This window comes from Vicugna pacos, chromosome 4 (assembly GCF_048564905.1).
Source record: "Vicugna pacos chromosome 4, VicPac4, whole genome shotgun sequence".
Taxonomy (NCBI): domain Eukaryota; kingdom Metazoa; phylum Chordata; class Mammalia; order Artiodactyla; family Camelidae; genus Vicugna; species Vicugna pacos.
The window spans coordinates 72,931,188-72,947,187 of NC_132990.1; the positions used below are offsets into that span (position 1 = coordinate 72,931,188).

At 53.4% G+C, this 16,000-nt stretch overlaps 2 protein-coding genes across 6 annotated transcripts in view; one reads left to right on the forward strand and one right to left on the reverse strand.

Moving 5' to 3' along the window:
* The first annotated feature begins 5,050 nt into the window (after positions 1-5,050).
* On the forward strand, positions 5,051-13,793 carry FPGS (folylpolyglutamate synthase). Of its 5 annotated transcripts, none has more exons than XM_072960168.1 (15): positions 5,051-5,295; positions 6,417-6,545; positions 6,635-6,688; positions 6,774-6,838; positions 8,256-8,370; positions 8,519-8,599; positions 8,695-8,756; positions 8,831-8,933; positions 9,256-9,333; positions 9,547-9,694; positions 9,789-9,878; positions 10,676-10,826; positions 11,148-11,226; positions 12,063-12,129; positions 12,951-13,793. In XM_072960168.1, the coding sequence occupies exons 1-15, from the start codon at positions 5,098-5,100 to the stop codon at positions 13,352-13,354; spliced, it is 1,824 nt and encodes a 607-aa protein (XP_072816269.1). In that variant the 5' UTR covers positions 5,051-5,097; the 3' UTR covers positions 13,355-13,793. The 5 variants fall into 5 exon arrangements, with proteins under 5 accessions (XP_072816269.1, XP_072816270.1, XP_072816271.1 ...); XM_072960169.1 differs by having other exon boundaries at positions 11,151-11,226; XM_072960170.1 differs by having other exon boundaries at positions 5,051-5,235.
* A 412-nt stretch (positions 13,794-14,205) lies between these two features.
* Positions 14,206-16,000, reverse strand: part of ENG (endoglin) — a 28,487-nt gene continuing 26,692 nt past the window's right edge. The window contains exons 14-15 of the mRNA XM_015240319.3: positions 15,144-15,245; positions 14,206-15,017 (exon numbers count right to left, since the gene is read on the reverse strand). Of these exons, the coding sequence (XP_015095805.1) occupies positions 14,893-15,017; positions 15,144-15,245 (227 nt within the window). The 3' untranslated portion in view covers positions 14,206-14,892. The remainder of the gene's footprint in view (positions 15,018-15,143; positions 15,246-16,000) is intronic.

The following is a 16,000-nucleotide window of genomic DNA, read 5'->3' on the forward strand; positions in this document are numbered from 1 at the left end:
AAGCCGCTTAGCCTCACCCAAGTAGTCCTAAAGCTGTTGTGAGGATTAAATGAATACCTTTAATGCTAGAGGTCACCAGATGCTCCTGTTGGAAACTTGGCAAAGAGGAACATTTAAAAGTCAGACAGCATCACAGAGCCAGTATAGCAGGAGACCACCTTGGACAGAGAGGCATGAGGCCCTGGCTCCCGACATGGGGATGCTGGAGGGGAAAAGGCAGAGCCAACAAGGTGCACCCAGTAAGGAAGGAGGAACACCAGGGAGGGAGGTGTCAGGGAAGCCCAGAGAACAAAGAGTTTTGGGAAGGCGGGCGTCATCTGGCCATTAGCCATGTCACCAGCCATGTCACCTGCCACCCGAGATGGAGGGTGATAAACAGAGCACGTGGGGCTCTGAGCACAGGTCCAGTTGTTTGTTTCCTCGGGATCATTTTTAGAAGTCATAGAATTGCAGGGTCAAAGGGAAGCCCTTTTTAAGGTCCACTGCCCTCCTAATAAACTAAATTCATTAACACCTTTGTAGCCAGAGTCAGGACAAGGATAAGGAGAGGCTGCCCCACTGAGGAGATGAAATTCTGTCTAAGGCAAGTTTCTTTTCCCCCAATGACAGAAAAGTGTTTTCTTGTGGGTCACTGGATACAAGTAGATATTCAGAGGTGGGGGAGTCCTTATGTATATCAGAGGGTTAGAACCCTGGTGTGGCCATCAGAAACAGACCCTCCCTTCTGAATGCTAGGCTTCTGCATAAACTTGCCAAGGAACTTGAACCTTCCCTGGTCTCCACAGAACCCTGGGTGGGGACAGGGAAGGGGCAGCTGGGCTTCTCCAGTCCTGGTTCTCTGGAGTGTGGAGGCCATTGGAGACGCTTGTCCTCCTTGGAGCCCCCTAGAAATTATAAGCTGGGACAGAGCTCATTTCAGCCCCTGCCCTACTAAGGAGGAGACTGAGTTAGAGAAGATCAGAGAGGGAAAGCAAATTGCCCAAGGTCACACAGCACATTGACAGCAGAGATTGACCAAACAGGTGGTGGTGTGTGGGGGCAGGTTTTAGAGTCAGTAAATTTGGGTTTGTATCTTGACTTTGCCACATACAGGCTGTGCCACCTTGGGTGAGATGCTTACCCTCTGCAAACCTCCATTTCACCACCTGTAAAATGGGGATAATCTCTAATTCATACATTTCTCGTGAGATGAAAAGAGATTGCAACGCCAAGTGCAAGGATAGGGGCTTAACACATGTTAGCTAAAAGCAACCCACCTAAAAAAAGCAAAGAGGAAGAGCAGAGGGGAAGGGTATTTCAGGCAGAGGCAAATGTGAGCCTAAGCTTGGAGGTGGAAGAGGCCAAGGCCGATTCCTGAAGTCCTTGCCAGCTGGCATGCTGGGGCAGGAGAGGGGGCAGTAACTCAACAGATCTGAGTTCAGAAAGCCCAGCATGGTACCTTTGCTGACTCACTGTGTGACCCCAAGCTGTCTCTGTCCCTCTCTGGGCCTCAGCCTCCTACCCCTACAGGCTCTAATCAGAGGTTGCAGATATTCATTCTTTGCTATCCTCTTGCCCTCTGGATGGGGCGCTCCGTGAGCAGAGCCTTGTCATCTGTCCCCAGACCCCAGTGTCCCCAGCATCCAGCCCATGTCTGACACAGAATCATTTTCTCACCAAATGAATGAGTGAATGGATGGAGGGGTGACATCCTTTCCCTTTGGGAGTGTGGGGGTTAAAGCAGGATCCCAGCCCCTCACTCAACCTCCACACATGCCTGCAGACCTGCCTCCAGCAAGTGGACCCTGTGCTCTTGTCTTTTCTTTGGTCTCCAGACAATGGCTTTGTTTCTCTTGTTACTTCTGGAGAATGAGAACACCTTTGTGGTGGCACCAAAAAGCCAACGGTCGTTCTCCAGGTGTGTGATGAAGGTGCCTTTGATTTTCTCCTTTATACATTTCTCTGCTTCCTTCTACAACCATCTGTGGCTTTTCAAATAAAAAGCAGTGCTGCAAAGGAGATGGGTGGACTACAAAGGAAATACAAGTGACTTTTAAACATAAAAAATGCTCAGCCTCCTTCACAATCAAATAAATGCAAATGATAACTATCTTGAGAATCCATTTTTCCCCTATGTGACTGGCAAGGTCACAGTTGGTTAATGGTGTGTATTGGTGAGGCAATAGCTGACCCCTGCCCTGCAGGGGCATGAGGGTGGAAACTGCTCTTGGCCCTCAGGAGGACAACGTCGCAATCTGTATGAAAGTATCAAATGCAAATCACCTTCGACCTAGAGTTGCACTTCTTGGAATTTATCCATTTATCCATGCTCACACATGAAAGAAATGTTACCCATTGCAGCATTGCTCGTGATGGCAAAATATTGAAAACCTAAACGTCCATCAGTAGGAGACTAGCCAAATACACCACAGTACTTCCACACCAAGGAGTACTATGCAGCTTTGAAAACACAAATTAGTTAATGGATCAGCTCTTAGATGCCAACACAGTCCAGAATAGGGTCCAGGATATAAAAGTCTGTGGAGAAGGTACAATGCAGACTGATGCATGTAGTCTGCTGCTATCTTTGAGTATAAAAGAGAAATCAATATAGATTTATATTCACGTGTAAATGCATAAAATGTCTCTGGAAAGATCACAAGAAACATAACTTGGCTTTGGGGGAGGGGAATTAGGATGCTAAGACTTGGTGGGGGAGACAGACTTTACACTGTGTGCCTTTTTATACCTCTGACTATTTGAATGATATGATGTATTACCCATCCCCAAAATATTAGAAGTTAAAAACAAAATAAAAAGAAAACATTTAAATAAGGAAGAAAAGATAAATCTATTCTACTGCCTACCCTGTTACATTTCCTGGCATCACGGGCTATGAAAATTGTCCTTGGTCATGGAGGAAGCAGAGGTCCTGGGGACAGGTGACCTGCCCAAGGCCCCTGGATGACTTTGCCAAAGCCCCAGTCACCACTTATAATTTCCCGCACAACTGGGATGTAAGCCCATCCCATCGCAGGGAAGGCCTGTATCAGACCAGAGTGGGGAACTGATGGGGCTGCTTTGCTCAGGGCAAAGGGAAAGAAATCATTTAAGATTCAGGAATGGAGGCAATTGGGATTTTCCAATAAGAAATCGGAGTTCAAATCTTGATTTTGTGACTTGGGCATATGCCTTTCTTACTTTGTGCCTCAGTTTCCTTACCTCTGAAGCGAGGATGGTAATATCAGTACCTGTTTTATAGGATTTTGATGATTAAATGATCAACTATGTAGAAAGCATTTAGAATAGCTCCTGGCCCAGAAAGGCACTATTTAACGGTTTACTAAGTAAATGTCTTAGAGGGATCCCTATAAGCTTATTGTTGAGTAAGAAAGTTAAGATACAGAGAAAATCTGCATCAACAAGGCCCTGTGGATGTCTAGGTGTGTCTGTGATTTCACAATCATAGAAAAGTGTGGGACACATACTTGGCTGTCAATAAGAATTATCAAAGGAGGGTGGGGGTGGGGAAAGGGAGAGGGTTAAGCAAAATAAAAACATTTAAAGCCTCTTTATGATCATTTTAATGCAGTTATTAAATTATTTACATGTATAGGTATAGAGAAAGTTTCAATGATTCAAAAAAAAAAAAAGAAACTAAAAGAAAAGGACCTCTCTATCTCCCATGGGACAGGGGTGGGGGCACCCCACAGTGATGTGAAGAGCAGAAGTCTAGCCAGTGATGGAATCTTCCCAACACATTTGTTTATTTCAAAATCAAACAATCTCTGATAAATATTTATCCTCAATGCCTGCAGGAAAGAGGGAGGGACATACTAAAATCCCATCAGTTGTTAAGGATCTCCTTTTTTTTTCTTAACTTAAAAAAATTGGGGGGGGGCTAGGTAATTGGATTAATTAATTTATTTTTAATGGAAGCACTAGGGATTGAACCCAGGACCTTGTGTATGCTGTGCATGCTAAGCACACTCTACCATTGAGCTATATCCTCCCCTCAAGGGATCACCTTTTATCTGTGAGAATTTCTTTAGAGGGGTGTTTGCATCAACCCTCCCACCCCTAACCAAACACACACCCCTTTCTGGACCTCAGCTGTAAAAAGGGAAATCTCCATACTAGCAGTTGAGGAGAAGAAGGTCACAGAAAAAGTTCTGAAAACTCCAGGATAAATAGGAGTCCTCCACCCACAGGAAGGACAGATTACTATCCCCTCCCTGGGTGGCTCCCCAATCCATTTTCCAAACAGCAAATCTTTCAAAGTGCAAATCTGATCTTGTCATCCCTCCTTAGAACCATTTTAGTGTCATCTAAATGTAATTCAATTTCTTATGAGGCTACAAGGTCCTACTGGGTCTAGCATCCTGTGACTCCCAGGTGACTAGGCCCAATCAGGCGGAACTGTAGTTCCCTCAGTTGCCTAGATCTCTCTCTCCGGTATTTTGGTTTTCACACATCATTCCCTGCCTTTGCCTGAAGACCTCACCCCGCCACCTCCTCGCTGACTGCTTCCATACCCAGGCCTCATGAGGCTAGAATGTAGCCTCTAACAGGAAGCTTTCTCAGGCTGCCCAGGAAAGGTTAGGGGCCCCGGTAGCGCAGGTACCTGGTTTTTGTTCTATTGCCCCGCAATCGGGCTGTCAGATTTGTGACGGCAGAGGCCGCATACCTATAGCCTGCGGTCTGTGTTGAGTTGGGACATTTCCGGGCCGGGATTCAGTGACCTCCTGAAGGTGTCTGCCAGCTGTCATTCTATCCTGGCTCGGAGCTGCTTCTGGCCTGGTGCAGGGTTGCTGACTGGGACTGGCTATTTTGGGGGGTGCGGCCGGGTCCTTGGGAGGGTGATGACTATAGGAGTGCGTGTTTCTCTAAGGCAGAGGACACCCCCGGAGCGTGCCCCTCACAAACATGGGCAGAGCCCTCCGGCCCGCCCCGGGACCTGCTCCTCACAAAGATGGCGTCCCGCAGATAGTTATTGGTGTCGGTGGGCTCCCTGGGCGGCGCTGATTGGTGAAGAGAGAGGGCGCGGCAGGGGCGGGGCGATATAGGGGGCGTGGCCTCGTCGGTCCGGGCCTAGGTTCGGCAGCCTGTGCCGTTACTATGTCGCGGGCACGCTGCCATCTGCGCGCCGCTCTCTTCCTGGCAGCGGTTTCTCCGCGTGGTGCAACCACTGGGGTCGCAGCGAGGCGAGGGTTGAGCGCGTGGCCCGCGCCACGGGAGCCCGGCATGGAGTATCAGGTATCCAGCTCGCCGGCGGCAGGTTGTGCGATGACACGTGAGCCGGGCCTGAGTCATTTAGCATCCGGCCTCCGCCAGCTGGGGAGGGAGGGGGTGCGGCCAGGAGCCTAGGACTGAGGAACTCCACGGCGTGAACATCCTGGAGACTGGAGGTGGGGACATACAAGCACCAGGAAATTGGGCCTGGTCTGCGGGATCTGGGAATTCTGAGACTGAAGTGTCCCTCTTTAGAGAGTGGGAAGAGACGCCCGGTGATAGGACCAAGGGGTCCAGTGGTTGAACTGAGGTTCTGGACGCAGAACTAGCAGTTGGAGTGGAGAGGGGAAAGGGATTCAGGAGTTCAGACTTGAGAGACCCAGGAATATAGATCTGGGGTTGGAGTCTCCAGGATTTAAGAATTGCAGATCCAAGCTCTTGGAATTGGGGGGCAGGCAGGACCCAAGAGCAGTGGTGGGTGAGGCAAGAATCTGGAAAACAGAAGACTTTTCTGCCTGACTCTGTGGCAGGGGCCAGTTGACGGAGATCAGAACCTGATGCTGGCCAGGCGGGTGGCACCAGTTTGACAAGAGTGGGACCTCCAGCCAGCAATTTAAGGCCTGAGGGGAAATAAACAGCACACCCACTTTCACTCCCCAGTGCAGACTATCCTGAAGCTATATATCTATCTGCTTTCTTGGCTGGGCGACTACAGGCACACCCTTCCTCCCTCTGGACTCCTCTTCCCCATCTGGTTGCTTCAAGCAGCTCTTTTCTGGGTCAGAAGGTAGAACCCCAATCCTCAGGATTCGGCATGGAAGCCTCCAGGAATTTTTTCAGTTCTAAGACCCCAGCCTTCTGTGGTTCTGGCCCTGCCCCTGGAGGAGCCCAATATAATGGTGGACACCATTGAAGGGAATCAGGACAAAGGCCCAAGGGGTGCAGGCCTGGGAGCCTGAATCCTGTTAGTCATTCTACCTGTTTGCCTGGCACTCCCTGGGTGGGGCTAAATTGCCCCAGGCTCCCATTTTTACCAGAGCTGGAAAGATGGCACTTCTTTCTCAGTGGTGCCTAACCTCTAGGCTTGGGCAACAGGACTGGCATGGCAGGCCTGGTATCCTAGCCTGGCCACTGGTACACTGGGTGCCCCTGTCCCTGTGGACCCCTGATGAGCCTTAACCTGCTACCTGGGGACTGGTTGCCAGGATGCCGTGCGCACACTCAACACCCTGCAGACCAATGCCAACTACCTGGAGCAGGTGAAGCGACAGCGGGGTGATCCCCAGACACAACTGGAAGCCATGGAGCTGTACTTGGCACGGAGTGGGCTGCAGGTAAGGTGGGGAGGACCTGTGACCATCCCCTACTCCTGTCTGTCTGTGAGTCCTGTGGCTGAGACAGGGACCTTATCCATCTGTCCCAGGTGGAGGACTTGGACCAACTGAACATCATCCACATCACTGGGACTAAGGGGAAGGTGAGCCACAGGGCCCAGGGGTAGGGTGTCCGCTTGGCTGAGGTGGTGGGGTGGGGCCTGCCCAGACAAGACCTTTTCTCTCTAGGGTTCCACCTGTGCCTTCACTGAACGTATTCTCCGAAACTACGGCCTGAAGACGGGATTCTTTAGGTACTGAGATATAGAGGGATGTGGTGTCTCCGAGCTCTCTGAGGGGCTGTGGAACCAGCCAGCACCTCAGGGTCAGGGTCACCCCCAGGAGCTCAGAAGCATACCTCTCTGCCCAGTGTTTATTCATTCAACAAACACTCAGTTAGCTCTTACTATATTGCCCAAGTTTATGGCAGTCCTTAATTTTCATAAGGGAAAAATATTGGGGAGAGAGGGCAGCAACTTGAATGTATAAACAAAATACACTGCTGGAATAGTCAGAGATATTTTTATGAACTTAAATTCCTTATACAATTTTTAAATCACAGAAATATTTCTCACTTATGGCATCTTTGCAAAGAAAACCTGGCTAGCAAGAGGAGCTTAAACGATAAGAGTAGTTTATGATGCTTGTGTTAAGGCCTCCAGAGTGGGCAGCAGAAGGGAGCCCTTCTGCTCTGCCAGGCTTAGCTGCTGCTTTGCCCTCGAGGCAGTGCCCCTCTTAGTTGCACTCAGGCATCTAAACTCACACCAGAGGATTGGGGCTTGGGGGTAGACATGGGTCCCTCTCCCCTGAGTTGTGCATGCCTCTCGAGCCTGTCACTGGTAAAGCAGTGGGATTAACATGATGGTAATTGCTCAGGATTTAGTTTTTGGGCTTGGGGCATTCAAGACTTTTGCCTCCTTTTATTTTACCAGTTTCATCAAATGACTTCTGTAAGTCTCTGAATCCAGCTGACTTGCGGTCATTTCAGGCCCACATGTTTTCCTAAACAGTTCTTTGTTCAAAATAGAGAAATGGACCCCCTCTCATAATACAAGAGGGTCTTTGAAGATTCAAATATAAGCCAACAATTTCTATTCTAAAATGATTTTCAGCCTTCAACTTGGGACCATGTGGGCCAGTCCAGGGTTGCAGCTTGACCACAGCAGATAGGGCCTTGCCCTCAAGGGCTACAAGACAGACATTATGGGGGCTGATGTTTGCAGAATGACTGATCAGTGTGAGATGGGGAAAGCATGGGGGCTGTTGGGGTCTAGAGAGCATGCCTGGCCAGCCTGGTAGGGAGGGGTCCTTTCTTCTCCTTTCTGGAGGTGGAACTGTCTTAGCTGAGACCTGTAAAGTGGGCAGGTGCAAAGGCCTAGACATAGAAAGAGGTAGGGGGCTGGAGGAACTAAAAATAGCCCAGAGGGGCTGGGACACAGGGACCTACCAAGGGATGTGGGGGAGGTGAAGCACAGAGGCTATTGGCATCAGCCTGCTGAGGCCTAGGAGGCTGAGATGAGGACATAGAACTCTCTGGACGGCAAGGGGAAGCTGCAGATGGGTTGTCTGTAGGGCAGTGATGTGGTCAGATTTGTTTTCCGAAACTGCAGGGAGGGTGAAGGCCTGGGGATCTTGGGAAGGGAGTCCTGATGACTCTAGATCTCTTGGCAGTTCTCCCCACCTGGTGCAGGTGCGTGAGCGGATCCGCATTAATGGGCAGCCCATAAGCCCTGAGCTCTTCACCAAGCACTTTTGGCACCTCTACAACCGGCTGGAGGAGACCAAGGTGCCCATGCCAGAGGGCTGCTGGGAGGGCAGGGTAGGGGGCCTGGAGTGGGTGGATAGACCCAGAGGGCGCTGCACATCCCAGGACACAATCTCCCCCAGAGTAGAGGCCATAGGGGCCCTGGGTTCTGATGTGATCCTGTCTACAGGGCGACAGCAGCTGTGTCTCCATGCCTGGCTACTTCCGCTTCCTCACGCTCATGGCCTTCCATGTCTTCCTCCAAGAGAAGGTGTGTGTGCCCACTCCCAGAACCCTGTGTAGGAGGCCTTGGGGAGGGGAATCTCAGCCCCTGTGCCCCCTGCCATGCCCTCTGATCCTCTGCAGGTGGACCTGGCAGTGATGGAAGTGGGCATTGGTGGGGCTTACGACTGCACCAACATCATCAGGTGAGGAGACAGATGGTGGCCAGGAGCCCAGGTGGCCTGGGACAGGGGCATCATGGCTCTTTTGTCTTCCACAGGAAGCCCGTGGTATGTGGGGTCTCCTCTCTTGGTATCGACCACACTGGCCTTTTGGGGGAAACTATGGAGAAGATTGCATGGCAGAAAGGGGGCATCTTTAAGGTGACCAGGCAGCTCTGGGGAGGGGAGGTACATGAACAGCTTGAGCCTGGCCCTCGAGGCTCAGGAAAGTGGGAGAGAGGCAGGGTTATTTATATCCTGATTCAGGATCAGATCTTGGGCATCCGCGGGGTCCGGTGTCTTGTCGTGGCTCTGCATGAGACTAGAGCAAGTTGAGCCCCCTCTCTGGCCTTAGTCTCCCCATTGAGGGGTTCCCAAGGTTCCATGGAGAGAGGCTGAGTAGGCCACCCAAACCCAGGGATGTGGGGGCTAGAGATGGAAGGACCCTGGGCAGCCCCTGGCTCACTCTCCCTGTCCTTCACAGTGTGGTGTCCCCGCTTTCACCGTGCTCCAGCCTGATGGCCCCCTGGCAGTGCTGAGGGACCGCGCTCAGCAGATCTCCGTAAGTGTGATTAGAACAGCTGGGGAGGCACTTTATCTTTTCAGGCCTCAGTTTGCTCATCTATGCTCATCCAGCTGGAGCACATCTCATTTCCAGGAAAAAGGCTTGGTGGGTTCTGGTCCATGAGGAAAGATGGAAAGTCTGATGGCATCAGGGAGGGCCTGCTGGCCAAAGAGGTGGCAGCAACTCCCCTGACCACTGTCCCCTCTGCAGTGTCCCCTCTACCTGTGCCCCCCACTGGAAGCCCTGGAGGAAGGGGGGCCACCACTGACCCTGGGCCTGGAGGGAGAGCACCAGCAGTCCAATGCTGCCTTGGCCTTGCAGCTGGCCCGCTGCTGGCTGCAGCGAAAGGACCACCAGGGTAAGTGGGTAGGTGAGAGGGTAGGCAGGGGACACATAGAGCTTGCCTCTGACGGCCCTCACTCAGCTCTCTCTTCCCCCTACCCTCCCACCAGGTATTGGGGAACTGAAGGTGTCTAGGCCAAGCCTCCTGGGGCAGCTGCCCCTGGCACCTGTGTTCCAGCCCACGTCCCACATGCAGCACGGTGAGTTGGACCTTCCTGCCCAGCCAGACCCCTTCAGATGTTTCTTTTGGTTTCCTGTTTGAGAGGTGGGGGCAATTCAAGACCGTGCCTTAAGAGCAAAGACTTTGAAGTCAGTAAGCTTTCCTTGACTTCGAGTTCATGAACTCTCTCTGAGGCTGTTTCCCCACCTGCCAAATGAGAATGACAGGACCCACTGTGAGGTGACATGACTAAGGGACTGAGCCCAGAGCCTGGCAGGTATGGGATAAAATGCCCAGCCAGTGGTAGCAGCTAAAACTAGCATCCTTTTCATTGTCATCGTAAGACTGTGAGGTTCTTGAGAACGGTGCTGTTGCCAGGCTTCTTGCTTCCTCCCAAAGCTTTCAGCACGTAGTATATCCTCGTGTCTGTTAAAACCCTTCAGCAGTTGGTTCCAGCGTGCTCACTGTGTGCCAGGCCTGGGGTCAGAGCCCTGACACAGTCTGGAGCCTGGTAGATTCCATCCCAGTCCCCAGACTCACTTGCTTTGTGATGTAATCTCTGAGTTTAGGGTACTCCACCTGTCACATGGAACTAATATATGATAGTAGTCCCCTCTCAGGGCTGCCTGGAATATTCCACCAGGTGAAACGGCCAGAGAATTGATCCCAATGACTGGTGCCCAGTAAGAGGCTCCTGGGCTGATCCACTTTCTCAGAGTGGTCAGCCTTCCAGCAGCGGGGGTGCCCTGCGCAATGTGGAGAATTTGGGGCGGGAGAGGATTTAAGAGGCCTGCCTCGCGGCTGCCGCTGAAGGGCTGCCTTGCCCCTCTCCCCCAGGGCTTCGGGACACGGAATGGCTGGGCCGGACGCAGCTGCTGCGGCGCGGGCCCCTGACTTGGTACCTGGATGGCGCGCACACCACCGGCAGCATGCAGGCCTGCGTGCGCTGGTTCCGCCAGGCGCTGCACCGGCGAGAGAGGCCGGGCAGGTGAGCTGCAGGCAGAGGCGGGTCCGGCGCGGGGTCTAGGGGAGGGGCGGGACCTCGGATTAGGGTGGGGCGGAACCCGGGGGCGGGACTCGGCCGGCAGAGAGGGGCGGAACCTTGGGAGAAGGATGGCTCCGGGCGACGCGACTAGGCTAGTAGGAAGGACCTTAGGGGAGGATGAGGCGGGACGCAGGGACGGGGTCAGGACAGGGACAGTCGGTGGAAGAGAGGAAGTTTCTGGAGGAAGGATGGGGCGGGGCCCGCGGAGGAGTCGGAGGCGCCGCCCTGACCCTCCCCTACCTACCTCACTCCTCACCCCTCTAGTAGCGGGTCTGAGGTTCGTGTCTTGCTCTTCAACTCCACTGGGGACCGGGATTCCGCCGCCCTGCTGAAGCTGCTGCAGGTGAGGGGCTGGCTGGAGGATGGGCGGCAGGCAGCCCAGCCCTAGTTGCAGCTTTGACTCCGGGGCCTTCATCCCTCAGCCTCTGTTTCCTCAACTGTAGAACAGGACTGATTTCTCCCCTCCCCTGAATTGTACTGAGGATTAAATGTAAAAGCATTGGGCACAGGGAAGTCAAGGCACAGGTCATTGGCCTCATTTTCCTCCATGGTCACACTCAAGCCCAGGGTTACAGAGAAGACCAGGTAGTGGTATAAGGTGCAGGCTCTGGACGTGCTTATCAGGGTCCTTCAGCCATTAGCATGTGACCCTGGACAAGAGATGGCATTTTTCTGAGCCTCAGTTTGCCCCTCTATAAAACAAGGGTGCTACTAGGATACCTGCTTCTTAAGTTTGGTTTAAGGAGTAACTGGGCTATAAGCATACAGGGGCCCTTCTCTGCCCAGGGAAACTGAGGCTGTCCTAGGATGTCAGGGCTAAAGTAGTTCTTATGGACCATTTCCCCATTTCACAGACCAGGATGCTGAGGCTGTTCTTCATATCCAAGACCTCTCATTTGTATTCAGTAGCTGGATCACCTTAAGCAAAAGCCCTTCTACACCGACCCCCAGCCTCTTTTTCTTCATCTGTCCTGGGCTGTGTCCCCAGGCCACAGGCCAGGCAGGGTATGTCGAAGTAGATGATTAGTGGGCAGGGCACTGAAGTGCCATGGCTGGGTTTATAGGGGGCATCTCCAGAGATGGGGACATGTATATGGACTCAGGGCTGCTGTTTGGAAGTCAGGATGCAGGGCATTCTCTCAGAGCTGTGACACCGAGCTTCTCCCCTTGGCCTTCTAGCCCTGCCAGTTTGACTATGCCGTTTTCTGCCCTAACCTGACAGAGATGTCATCCGTGGACAACGCAGGTGAGCGGTGACAGGCATGATCCCTGGGGTGGACGGGGGGCAGAGGGTCCTGAGGTGGACTGCTTTGTTGGTGACAGTGGGGACTCTTGAACTGGAGGTCTTGGTAGGAGCTAGATTTGTTTTACTGTGTAAATAAATACTCCTTTGTACATTTTGAATTTTGCATGTGACTATAATACTAAAAAGATTATTGGGGAAACCATTTTCCAAAATGCAGATTACAACCCAGTGATGGTTCTTGAGATCAGTTTAGTGGATCTCAATCAGCATTTCTAATTTTAAATAAAATGGAATAGAAAAGAGAGTATCAGAGTGTCTTGCACAAAGTAAGGGTGGTACTATTTTATGACAATCCTGTTCCAGATGTATGTGTATACATATGTGAGTACAGGGTTGCCATTGTAAAATGTATTTTTTGTGTGGGCCATGTTAAAAGTTTTTTTTGAAATAATCTAAAAAATGGAGATCTGCAGGTCCCAGACTGTCTGAGGATAGTCCAGGAATCAGCATTTGTAGAAATATTTGTGCTACCTGGTGATGGACCCTGTCCATTTTATAGATGAAGGCATTGAGGCTAGAGTGATAAGATGTGCTCAGTGGGCAGAAGCCCCAGCTTTGAAGCTGAACTTCCTGGCCCTGTTTCTCACCCATTTCGTGACAGTGGGCAAGCCACAAACTTTCTGAGCCTCAGTTTCCTCAAGGCACCCACTGTGAGGACCAATGTTGCATAAAGAGGCTGGCATTAAGCAAGTGCCCACAGCATGCCTCCCCTGCCCGCCCCCCATCCACCTTGCTGATGTGCCCATCCCTGGACCCCACAGACCAGCAGAACTTCACAGTGACACTGGACCAGGTGCTGCTCCGCTGCCTCACACATCAGCAGCACTGGAGCCACCTGCGTGAGGAGCAGGCCAGCCCAGACCTCTGGAGCACCCCTTCCCCGGAACCTGGTGGGCCCACATCCCTGCTGGTGGTGCCCCACCCACCCCACAGCACCAGCTCCCTCGTCTTCAGCTGCATCTCCCACGCCTTACAGTGGATCAGTCAAGGCCGGGACCCTGTCTTTCAGCTACCCAGTCCCCCAAGGGGCCTCCTCGCTCACCCTGTGGCCAGCAGTGGGGCCATCATCCTCCAAGAGGCTGCTGCCATCCACGTGCTGGTCACAGGCAGCCTGCACCTGGTAGGCGGTGTCCTGAAGCTGCTGGAGCCCTCCCTGTCCCAGTAGCCAAGGCAGTGGGGTTGGAGGTGGGGTCCTCCCACACCTGCCCTGCGTCTCTTCATGAGCCCCTAAAATACGTGCCTTTTCTGCCTTACCGAGTCGATCTAGACTGGTCCAGGGACTTGGGCTCTGGGCAGCAAAATAGAGGTCTAGGGGCAGGAAGCTGAGATCAGACATCCTCTGTCTCCAAGCCTAGGGTGCCCTTAGCCTCTCCTTCCTAGTTATTCCGCTGACATCCAGACCATCTCCCATTCCACCCTGCCTGCTTCCTGCCTCAGTCCCAGCTGACTGTGTGAGCTGCCTTCCAGGCCTGGGGTCCTGGCTGCTGGTTGATCGATTTCCTCCTCCTGATGTCCTTCTGGGAAAGGAAAGGATCCCTGCCTGGGGTGCCCTAGGGGCAGAGAGTGGCTGGACTGAATTAAAGCCTTTAACGTTTTTTAAAAAAGCACTGGCTTAATGTTTGAGCGACTCTTGACCTCCGGCTCCCTCAGCAGACAATAGGGGAATGGGGACTATAGCTGGTACAGGAACCTGGATTATGCAGGAGCCTGGGCTGTGTGGCCTGGGACAAGTGGCCCACCCTCTCTGAGTCTCTGGTAGCCTGTCTGAAATGAGAAGACCGGACTGATGTCCGTTGCCCACACGCGAGGCACTGCTTTGCAGACCTTCTCACAGAGACCTTATGATCAAGAATTCTCATACCCATTTTCCAGATGAAGGAACTGTGGCTGGCTTAAAGAAGCCATGGGACCTGCCCACAGTCACACAGCCAATAAGTGGCAGGTCCATTTGAACCCAGAACTGTCACCACCCCCACCCTAGTTTAGGTGCCCTCTCCCCTTCTCCCAGTTCAGCACTGGTTTCATCGTCTGATTTATTGATGGTGAGTATACAGGGGTGGGCCCAGGACAGGCAGCCTGGCTACCTGGGGTTAGGGGAGGGGGGTATCTGTGTGGCAGTTGCAGGGAAGAGCTAGGCTCTCCCACTCCCAGGCTGGGCGCCCCTGGGCTTCTGTTTCCTCCGTCAGAGTTGTGCTAGTCCAGATGTGGAGGCTGCTGGGAGCAGGTCCAGGTGGCTCTGGGCTGGCCCTCTTCTGTTCCCATGGAGGAGGCGCTGTTGGCTTGGGTGGGCTGGGCTGAGTCTGGTTTTGGAGTTCTCAACTCCTGCCCAGCCCAGTTCACTGAGGGCTGGATCCAGGTTAAAATTACAGGGACTTGGGTTTCTACAACAAGGTGGACATATAGGGCAATGGTCTGTCTCTCCGTGGTCCTGGGCAGCCGTACCCCAGGCCCACTGGGTTTGAAGTTTCTGTGGGATGGGGTGGGGGGACCCCCAGATGTTCCAAGCTGGTGCCCTCGCTGGCAGCAGACCTCTGAGAGGGAGGCAGGAGGGGTGGATGCAGAGGGCATGGTCCATCCTTGGTCGAGTGGAGGGGTTGGGATCCCTGGGTAAGTTCATGGTCAGTGGTTCCCAGCTGTTGGCTGCTCAGTCTCTCCTGCTGGGCGAGGGCTGGCTGGGTGGCCCCCAGGGCTCCAGGCTGGGCTCTACGCCATGCTGCTGGTGGAGCAGGGGGTGCTCTGGGTGCTCCCGATGCTGTGGTTGGTGCTACTGCTCTCCGAGGAGGCCGGGGCAGCCACCGCCACCACGGGCTCCCGCTTGCTGGGGTGACCTGGGGGCAGGGGCGGAGGTCAGGGCCCCGGCCAGGGCTCCCCACCCCACCAGAGGCTTTGCCGGGCTCCCCCAGGTGGTGGTGGAGGGGTCCTGAGTACTCATTGTGGGGGCCTGGGATACTCACGCGTGTGCAAGTAGATGTACCAGAGCGCAGCAGTGAGCAGGGCCCCGATGAGGAAGGCGCCAAAGGTGATGCCCAGAACGGCGGGCAGGACGAGGCCTTTGTCTGTGTAACCAAGGGGAGGATGACTGTGGTCAGCACTGATGCCTCCCCCACTCCACCCCGTTGTGCTGCCCAGGAGCCCAGGTTTGGTGCCAGTCTCAGCTCAGCCCCTGACCCTGACTTCTCTGAACCTCAGTTTCCTAATCTAGCTACTGGGTTCATCACACCCATGCCTCACACTGAGCCATGGCTGTTAAGGCCGTCCACCCAGAGGGCCCAGCCAGGCCTTTTGGGCCATGCCTCTGCATCCCAAGGCTGGTGGAGATGCATTTTTAGGGAGGATGGGATGGTATCATCTGAGCAAAGAGGGAGTGGGGCCTGAGTCCAGAGCCTGCCTCACCCTGCTGTGTGGCCTTAGGTCAATCCCTGCTCCTCTCTGTGCCTTATACCATGGTAGGGATGAGCCAGAACACCTCTGAGGGCTCTTCAGCTCTGCTTTTGGGTTTTCTCAAGCTTCATTCTTTCCGCACTCTTGATTCCTGTGTGACTATGGTCCAGGCAGCCTCCCCTTGGGCCTCTTGAGTTCCCATCCATACAGTGGGGCCATCAGCCCTGCCCTCTTGGTTGTAGGCTGGCAGTAGAGGCTCCATCCTGGCCCAAGTGGGATGGCGAAGAGGCAGGTGCCTCTCTCACCTCTGCCTTCAGTGTCAGGGACTCTTCTGCCCAGGGGGGCCTGGGTCTAGGGGGAGCTAATAAAGGCTAGAGGGAGATGGGCTGAGGGCTGAGGGGCACCTTCCACACTGGGGGCCTTAAGGAAG

Bases quoted from the DNA above. Each gene is read 5' to 3' on its own strand.
- FPGS (XM_072960168.1), top strand. From the start codon at position 5,098: ATGTCGCGGGCACGCTGCCATCTGCGCGCCGCTCTCTTCCTGGCAGCG. The intron at 5,296-6,416 runs GCATCCGGCCTC...ACTGGTTGCCAG, and splicing joins AGCCGGGCCTGAGTCATTTA to GATGCCGTGCGCACACTCAA. The intron at 8,600-8,694 runs GTGTGTGTGCCC...GATCCTCTGCAG, and splicing joins ATGTCTTCCTCCAAGAGAAG to GTGGACCTGGCAGTGATGGA.